The sequence below is a fragment of the Dermacentor silvarum genome, chromosome 1, assembly GCF_013339745.2.
Source record: "Dermacentor silvarum isolate Dsil-2018 chromosome 1, BIME_Dsil_1.4, whole genome shotgun sequence".
Classification (NCBI taxonomy): Eukaryota; Metazoa; Arthropoda; class Arachnida; order Ixodida; family Ixodidae; genus Dermacentor; species Dermacentor silvarum.
In genome coordinates this window covers 174651799-174660924 of record NC_051154.1, presented here as the reverse complement: position 1 = coordinate 174660924, position 9126 = coordinate 174651799, and the positions used below count along the sequence as shown (strand labels likewise).

General features: G+C 42.7%; 1 protein-coding gene across 1 annotated transcript in view; it reads left to right on the top strand.

Annotated features, from left to right (window-relative positions):
* Window positions 1-471: 471 nt before the first annotated feature.
* LOC119436412 (transcription factor A, mitochondrial-like) overlaps window positions 472-9126 on the top strand; it is a 35808-nt gene continuing 27153 nt past the window's right edge. Inside the window, exons 1-4 of the mRNA XM_037703254.2 lie at window positions 472-553; window positions 864-1027; window positions 6145-6215; window positions 6297-6446. Coding sequence (XP_037559182.1) covers window positions 483-553; window positions 864-1027; window positions 6145-6215; window positions 6297-6446 — 456 coding nt within the window. The 5' untranslated portion in view covers window positions 472-482. The remainder of the gene's footprint in view (window positions 554-863; window positions 1028-6144; window positions 6216-6296; window positions 6447-9126) is intronic.

Sequence of the window (9126 nt, the reverse complement as noted above, 5' to 3'; positions counted from 1 at the left end):
TCTAAAAATAGCCCTACTTCATTCTACGCGGCCAAACATAAGTGGTGCACACAAGAGGAACATCACTTCACCACTCTTGCATTGCACCAAGCGCTCAATAACTTAAACATTCACCATCAATAATCACAGGAAGCTTCGCTTACACGGATTCCCACAGTGCTTAGGATCTGCATAATAATTTTCTTTTTTTTTTCTTTTTAAGTATTAAAAACGCAGTATGGGCTGAATTATGGTGGTGGGCTGTACCGCCATCACCACGCTTGGTGAAGCATCGCGAAACAATGCTTTTCCAGTACTACTTCAGCTTATAGCTTATTTGTTGCACTGCATTCTGAAGGCATTTATTCTTGCTTGACATTGAATATTTCTGTAAATTTGGAAAACGCCCCCCACTAGAGAGCCCCAACTACTACGGAGGGCTGAAAACGACGATAAAAATGAACCATCAAGTTACAGTAGGCAACACTGGCACTGGTGTAAAAATGGCGCTGAGCATGTCGGCTGTGCTGAGAGGTTTTCTAACAAATAAGCAAATTGTCGGACGTAGCATGGGGTATGACCCTCCTAATTATTGATATTAGTGATAACTTGAAGTCTGCATGACGTGAGCGTAGCTTTAACGTGCCCACGTATGAGCATCGCCTCAAAGTGTTTAAGTGTCCTCACAAGTTTATAATATGATTGCATTAGTCCTCGTTCGCAAATTAAAAGAAATTCTGCGTTCTTTTTCTTTTGTTGCCTACTTGAGCAAGCTTAACTTTCATAGTATCGAGTCTGCTCAAGGTAGCTTGATGCGTGTCTTCTGCCTTTGCCTGAGCCCTTTGAACGTAGCTGACCCTTTATTTATCTTTTATTGTGTATAGAGCGACCAGCTGCTGCGCTCGCCTAACCCAAAATTCTGCTCGAGGATTTGCGACACAAAAGCATAGCAGCACAGGCACCGTACCACCAGCGCCGAAGCGGCCTCCTTCTGGCTTCATTCTCTTCGCGGCAGACGCCAGAAAAGCTGTACTCAAGGAAAACCCAGGTGTGGAAAATGCAGTGATTCGCAAGGGTCGTGGGGGTGCTTCGGAAGTATCTGCATACGCGCTAGGTTTGCGCCCTGCTTGCAGTTGTGCACTGACCCGGGTAAGCGCGCACACATCGTTCTGAACCAGCGTTCGTCGCATTAACTCAACCTTCACGTACAAGAGTAAATGATCACCTGTAGTCCTTCAAGGCTCTCTCTTCTGTTTATGAATATATAATATAACACCTGTAGTGCCGTGTAAGTTTGCATGCACTGGTTTTCTTAGATCCCTACTGCCTGAAAGTAGCGAAGTCGGTTTCAAGCGCGTCTTTAAGTGCCAAAAGGATGTGCCGTGAGCGTTCTATGTTATTAAATACCTATTTAAACGCGGCAAGGTAGCTGAGATTGTTAGTTAGGGCCCATGACTTTCTAGTAAAATTTGATGTATTTTGATTGCGTCAAGAGCCAACTTTACAAAACTCGTGTTAAATTCCTAAAGGAGGGCACCTCATAAAAAAATATTATTGTCAGTTGGCAAAGTTAAGCAATGGAATAGGCCACTCAAATCTGCATACCAGCATCTGTCCTGTAAGTTCAGACACCATATCCAATCAATTTATCAATTTTTTATTTCTGTTTTTCTGTACAAAAAACTGAGCATGGCGAGATAAAGCAGTGCTTGACGGGACTCACGGCCCTTAGATATCGACAGTGAGTGCAACTGCAGTAATAACGTAATAATTACAACAATGACATTTTAGCGCACATCATAATCAGTTACTGTACAAGTATGTTTAACAAGTAATCAACCAGTCACACACATCAACTATAAGATGGGAAGTATCAACGTGTAGTGGATGCTACAAAAAAATAAAAACATATAAAAAGTGTTTTCTGAAAATAAAGACAGAGTATAAAAATAAATGATTAGATGCAACCAACCTCACAATGCATACAATGGAGAGAAGGAAACGGCATGGTGGTGTATGTTCTCAAAAAGTGGCATGTTGATGTGTACTACATATTTGCTTGAACACCGTGAAATGCTTTTCAAGTTAGACCTCAGAAGTAGTTAAAAACCCCACAAAGCACAAAAAAAGTGCCATGTGACTAGTCGCACGGCACTTTCCGCGTGCTTTTTGCGGGCTTCTTTCAGGCTTGGAAGAAACTTTTTTCGTAGCGCGGGAATTTCTCATGATAGCCTACAATTTTTCTATGATTATAATTTAATTAATAACTAATTATGTAATTAGGCAAAAACAAAAATTGTATGACTTGCTCCAAGTGATGGCAAACAACATTGCTTTGGTTCTGTCCAGCTACATGGCATTCTCATGTTTTTAAATTTTGGCACAAGTTACATGGGACACCCTCTGTATATGTATATATTGTGAAGGATTAAGTGCACAAGGCACTGCGGGCAATGAGAAAGGAGGACAGAGGAATAAGTGGAAATGAAAAAGCAGGCCTTCGGAGGGACAGCCTCTTGTCTCTTGCAATATATATATATATATATATGTATGTATGTATGTAAGTTAAGATAAATTCTTTAGGCTACCTTTGAAACGTAAAGGATTTCAGCAATGCTACAAGGTCAACAAAAGTGTGTATGTATATATACAACCTTTGTCCGTAAAGTTCCGAGACTGAGTCAGCTAAAAAAATTGGGCTTAACATTGAAATCATTTGTGCAGCACCCCTTCGAAACGGTCTCCCTTGCAGTCTATACACATCTTCCAACGCTTCTTGAGGTCTTGGAAACAGTTGGGAAAATGCTTCTTTTGGCAGGGCTGTCAGCTCCTGTGTCGTGGTGTCTTGAATGGCGTCCACGCTCCCCATCCAGTCACCTTTTAGGGCTCTCTTCACACGAGGAAACAGGAAAAAATCACATGTGGAGAGGTCAGGCAAGCATGGTGGATGGGGAAGTACACTAATGCTGTGCTTGGCGCGAAATTTTGTCACGCTGAGAGCAGTGTGCGGCCTTGCGTTATCGTGGAGAAAGGCTCCATTGTCCAGCTGCCCATGTCATGGCGACGGCATCGCAGTGCATCATGCATGTGTTGGAGCATGCGGATATAAAACTCCTGATTTACCGTCTGCCCTTGTGGGACGAACTCATGGTGTATGACACCTCTGGCATCGAAAAAAACTATCAACATCGTCTTTGTTTTGGTCTTCTGTCACCACACCTTTCTCGACGCCGGAGAGCTTGTGGACCGCCATTCAGCGCTCTGCCTCTTTGTTTGAGGATCGTATTGAAAACACCATGTTTCATCTTCAGTAATGATGCTGTCGACGAATGCAGCATCCTTCTCTGCCTCGGAGAGCAAATCAGCGCTCACTGATGCCCGCGTGTCCTTCTGGTCCTGTGTGAGGGAGTGCGGTACAAGTCTGGCATTCAGCTTTCATTTACCCAAGTTCTCATGCAATATTTGGTGGCATGTTGTCTTACTAATGTCGAGAGCATCTGATAGCATGCGGACTGTAATGGTGCGGTCTTGCTGTACGATCTCCCTGATCCGAGCCACGTTGTTTTCATTCCGTGAGGTTGCAGGGCACCCCTACCTTGTGTCGTCTTCCACCGACGTTCTCCCCGAAATAAACCTCTTGTGCCACTCGAAAACTCGCGCCCGTGATAATGTCTCGTTGCCGTAAGCGTCACGAGGGAGCTTATACGTCTGTGTGGCTGTCTTGCCAAGCTTCACACAGAATTTTATGTTTACACGCTGTTCGAGGTGGACGTCCATCTCTCCACTTTCACTCTCAGTAGAATGCGCTGACGACCCGCCGTGGTTGCTCAGTGGCTATGGTGTTGGGCTGCTGAGCACGTGGTCGCGGGATCGAATCCCGGCCACGGCGGCCACATTTCGATGGGGGTGAAATGCGAAAACACCCGTGTACTTAGATTTAGGTGCACGTTAAAGAACCCCAGGTGGTCTAAATTTCTGGAGTCCCCCACTACGGCGTGCCTCATAATCAGATCGTGGTTTTGGCACGTAAAACCCCATAATTAAATTTTTTGAATGCACAGACGGACTAGTGACAACGTATTTTTCTACATGTAGTGCCATCTAGAGGCTGCCTCAGCAATTAACATAAATAGCTCAGGTTAGCCCGAAAAGATGGCGCTACACATACACACCAACATTTGTTTTGGGGAATCATTTTTAGAGAAGAAAAAAAATCAGTCTCGAAACTTCATGGACAAAGGTTGTATAACAGTAGCTTAGTATCTTTTGGAGAGTTGGATAGTGTATGACGCAGGTAACCTAATTTTCTTAGTGCTTTGTTACATATGTAATTAATGTGTTTTGACCATAACATGTATGCGTAAAAATGACACCGAGATACTTATACTCAGATGCCCTACCCACGGCACGGTTATTGAAGTAATAAAAAAGAGAAGAAAAAAATTTGTTATTGAAGGACATGAGGACGGTTTTATCAAAATTAATGTTCATTTGCCAGGTATTGCACCAACTGCAAAACCTAGCAAATGACTCCTGGAGGCGGTAATTATCATCAGAACATTTAATCACTTCATATAAAACACAATCATCGGTGTAAAGACGATGTCCATATATATATATAAAGCCAAGAGACGGTGAAGCCAAGGAAGGCATTGGGAAATTATAGCTGTGGTTGAAATTGAAATTTAGAAAATAATGAAGAAATGCAAAATGAAAGTAGGCGAAAAGATAACTTGCCTCCGGTGAGAGCTGAACCCACTACCTCCGCATTACGTGGGTTTGGCTGCACCGGCGCCAAGTTATCATTTTGCCCACTTTCATTTCCCTTCATTGTTTTCTACATTTGAATTTCAGCCGCAGCTAATTTCCCCGTTGCTTTCCTTGGCTTCATTGTCTGTTGGCTTTGTATGGTCATGATTAAGAAAAATCGAGCCCCTCGGTTTCCCTTTTTCTCTCGTTCGTATATATATATGTGTATATATAGCTCCAGCAAACTGGTCTATATTAGCACTAAATCTTGATTGACCAAGTGATGATGCCATTGAGTGCACCTTTGTTGTGCGTAATAATATATATATATGTACATATAATATTGGTTCGTAGGTATTTCTAAAGCACACAGATCTACTGATGGGACAGCACATGATATTAAATGTCTTCTTTGATTTTGTTATACTTGGGCAACTGGGTATGTGCCTCCTGATGTTCTGGCTTATATAGTATGGAATTTTGACCAACAAATTGAGCAGACCTCTGTTCTGCCTAATCAAACAGTAAATAATTAATAAACCTGTATGCATGATGTTGGCACATAGGTAAAGCATTCAGACATCTTAATGGAATAGCACTTGATAATCAATGGCTTCTTGGAATTTCTAAATTTGGCCTACCACATTCTTGGTCCACTGGGCATGTGCCATTGTGACACAAGAGGCTTAGAAGTCTTAAATTTATTTACATATGCATCTTCTCCCTGCATACACTTCTCCTCACCGTTCTTCCCTCATTAACATTAAACATTGCCTTTGCTCTCCTAACATCGCCATGTCGATATCCACTGTATGCATCCACATGAACTGGTGTTTACATTTTGGTATAGCTTGTGAATGGTGTAGTACACAAGCATACAACATTCCATACTGGATAGGATGAAAATAAAGACAGTTGTTTACATCGCATTTAGCTGCATAGCATTTAATTAACCACTTCACAAAAGCTTCACTTCACGTGGCGTTCAACACTTGTGTTGGATCTGCTCAATATTATTGTGAGAATTGAAACTTTACTTGCTTGTCATGTCTGTATGTTATCAAAACATAAAAGCTTATATTTTTTCTCATCGTTCTGCGCATTCATGTGCATGTGTGTGTGTGTGTGTGTGTGTGTGTGTGTGTGTGTGTGTGTGTGTGTGTGTGTGTGTGTGTGTGTGTGTTGCATATGTAGTCAGTCAATGAACTTGGTATGTTGGAAATTATGTTGGTAGCAAACTATACATGCATTATGTCATGCATTTACAGTTCTGGCTCATGGTGGGCTTATGGTCCTTGAAAGATACCTTGCCTTCATGTTCGTGTTCATGTACATTTTAGCAAATTTACAAGCCATCTAGTGGTCGTGTATATTGCTGAAATTAATCATTTGTCTTGTGTCTTTGACTGTTGGCAGCCCTCACACCTACTGAAGTTATTAAACTGGTCGCAGGAAAATGGAAAGCAGCTGATGATGTGACAAAAAGTGTAAGTTGACTTGCACTTGGTAATTTGTCTGTATAAAAAATTTGCAAATTCTTAACCATGTTATTAATGGTATTTTTCTAGAAATATGCTGCTATATCTCGGGAACGCTTTGAGCAGTATGAGAAAGAGAAAGCAGCCTACACTTCTCAACTGACTGAGCAGCAGAAGGAAGCCCTTGAAGAAGTCAGACTGGACAAGAAGCTAAGGCTCACCAAAAGGAGGTTGAATGATGTGAGTACTTTGCCACATTTTTGTGGCCAGTGGCATAGAAGACACAAACATTCTAGCATTTCAGAACTCATTTCACAAAAGCATGGCTCATATTTTGTAAATGCAAAAATATACATATGAAAGGGAAAAATGATCGTTCACCCAGATTGTCGCAAGAAAGGTATGTACGAAGGAAACCCAAACGGTTTTCTCAGAAAGAAAGCTTCATATTGAAGAAAACATTAGTCCTGGTTTGCGGATCAAACCTGGACTAATGCAATCTGCTAGCCTCCTGGTTAGCTCAGATGGTAGAGCAACCGCCCCGGAAAGGTGTTGGTCCCTGGTTTGATCTCCAGACCTGGACGAATTTTTTCTTCAATGGCGAATCTTTCTTTCTGAGAAACCCATATAGGTTTCTTTTGTAGCTTTTTGCTACAACCTGGGGAAAAGACAATTTTTTTTCCTTTCATGAACCTTCCTCTACCTTGCGGGTTTATGCAGAATAGATTTGCCATATTCATAGCTATTTGTACGTTCCAACTTAATGTACTGTGTAATGTTAAGCGAAGGTTTTTTTGCCGCTTTCTTCGACTTTTCCACTGCTGCTGCCGTCGCTGCCTTGCATGCCGTGACGGGAGGTGGTTCAGAGTGTGTACCCTCCGACTACTGTAATTATCCATGACTCCCCATTAAAGCATTGCAGAACTGCAGCACTTACTTTTCTACTAATGTGCAACAGTCCAGAGGGGAGGTAGATAGCGCAACAGTCCAGAGGGGAGGTATGGCGAGGAGACAGAGAATGGGGTAAAGCCAACGCTGTCACGAAATGGGTGAATAACAATGTTGCCACTCTTCGCTCGAAGCTTGAATACACGAGGGGAGGGCGGGAAAGGAAAAAGTTGATGAAGAAGGCAAGGAAACGCTACTACTAGACATGGCAGCAGTTGCGGACAAACTGGATAAATATAAATTCTAGGTATGCTACGGTATGTTTCTACTATTTCAGAAAAATAAACACAATGCTAATTTTCCAAGCGGACAACTGACGTAGGGTGTGCAGACACAAAGCTCCGTTAAAGCACCGCAACATCTAGACAACACTACGGAAGCGGCCGCCCATCAAACCAACACTTCTGTAGCCGCCATGGTAGTTTTGTGGCGATGGAATTGCTTGAGGTCGGGGGTTCAATGCCAACTGCGGCAGCCGCATATCGACGGGGGCAAAATGCAAGAATGCTTGTGTACTCTGATTTAGGTGAACGTTAAAGAATTCTTGGTGATCAAAATTAACGGAGACCCCCACTGCCGCGTGCCTCACAATCAGATTGTGGGCTTGGGATGTAAAGCCCCATAATTTAATTAATTTAACACTTCTGCTTACACTCGGGTAGCCGCGTAGGAATTAAACTTTGGCCACCCTGCTTATCGGTGTCATAGCGGTCGGGTGTCGCTAATTTCGACTAGTTTTGAACACTCAGCTAGCCTCGAACCACAGGAAAGTTAAGGTCAAACCACACGCATGCTTGCTATCATGCACTCAGTCCTGTCCGCTCCTGCTTAGACGCCTGGGCAGACTTCTCTTCATATTGAGCTATTGATACCACTTCAAAACGCGCAAGTTGGATCTGGCTACTGTCTGTCGGTCAAGCTGGTGCAAGACAAAGCTGGTCCGCACCACGTAGCACGGCCAGACAGGAGCATATGAGCGCAAGTGGAACTCAAGCCCTGTCGTGCACAAAGCAAACGCAGCACATATGCACTGCAGTTGCATGTAGCTGCGGTCTGCTACGTAGCGTAGATACTGCTGCAGCCGCGGGATGCCACGACGAGTCCGCTGGCTGAGCGCACTGCGACTCGCTGAGGACGACCGCGTTTGGCACATCGTAGGTGCCAAAATCGGAAGTAGTGGAGTCTACGTGAATATCCAAAATCAGATTTCAACTGCGCCCCACGGTGACATTCAGTAGACGGAGCATTGTGAGTACGCCCCGCTCCGCTGTAGCCTTTACAGTGCAATTCATTGAATGAGTGGAAGCACTGTAACGGGGCTGTTTGATTGCCAGTAACTACGGTTCTGCTGAACGCATTTAAGTACTTTTTGTGGCAAAGTATTTCTGAAATAGCCTATTTTAACTTCAAATGCATTTCTCTACTTCGTTAAAAAGTGGTTCAGGGTCCCTTTAATGCTGTGAATACCAGGATGTGAAAATTGCTCGATATTGACAGTGAAAAGGTTGTACATTATTTGCACACTATTGGAAAAATGTTCTACATTTGATTTGCTTCTGGCACTATTTGATTTGTATTCGATTCTGTCTCTGAAACAACTGTTTGCACTCCCCTACTAAAAGTACCATTGTCATGCAGAGTGTTGACTATTGAAATGCAAAGGCATGTTCCATACCATATTGTTTTCATTCATTCATTCTTGACTTAGGCAGGCTTGGCATTAGCAAGAGTGCCGATGTCCATAATATACAATGTGTGTTGAGTATTGTTTTAACATGACCATTTATGTGCCTGCCTTCAGCAAAAATGTGCTTGATGTACATATATCATGAGAACACTTTAACATATCATAAATGAAAGTGTATTCTGCTGATTATAATTTTCTATAGTATTGTACTTTTTGGTTCTCTGCATTTGCAAAGGTAAATTAAAAGACTACAAGCAAAGCTGACAAGAAATTGCCCTTTGAGTG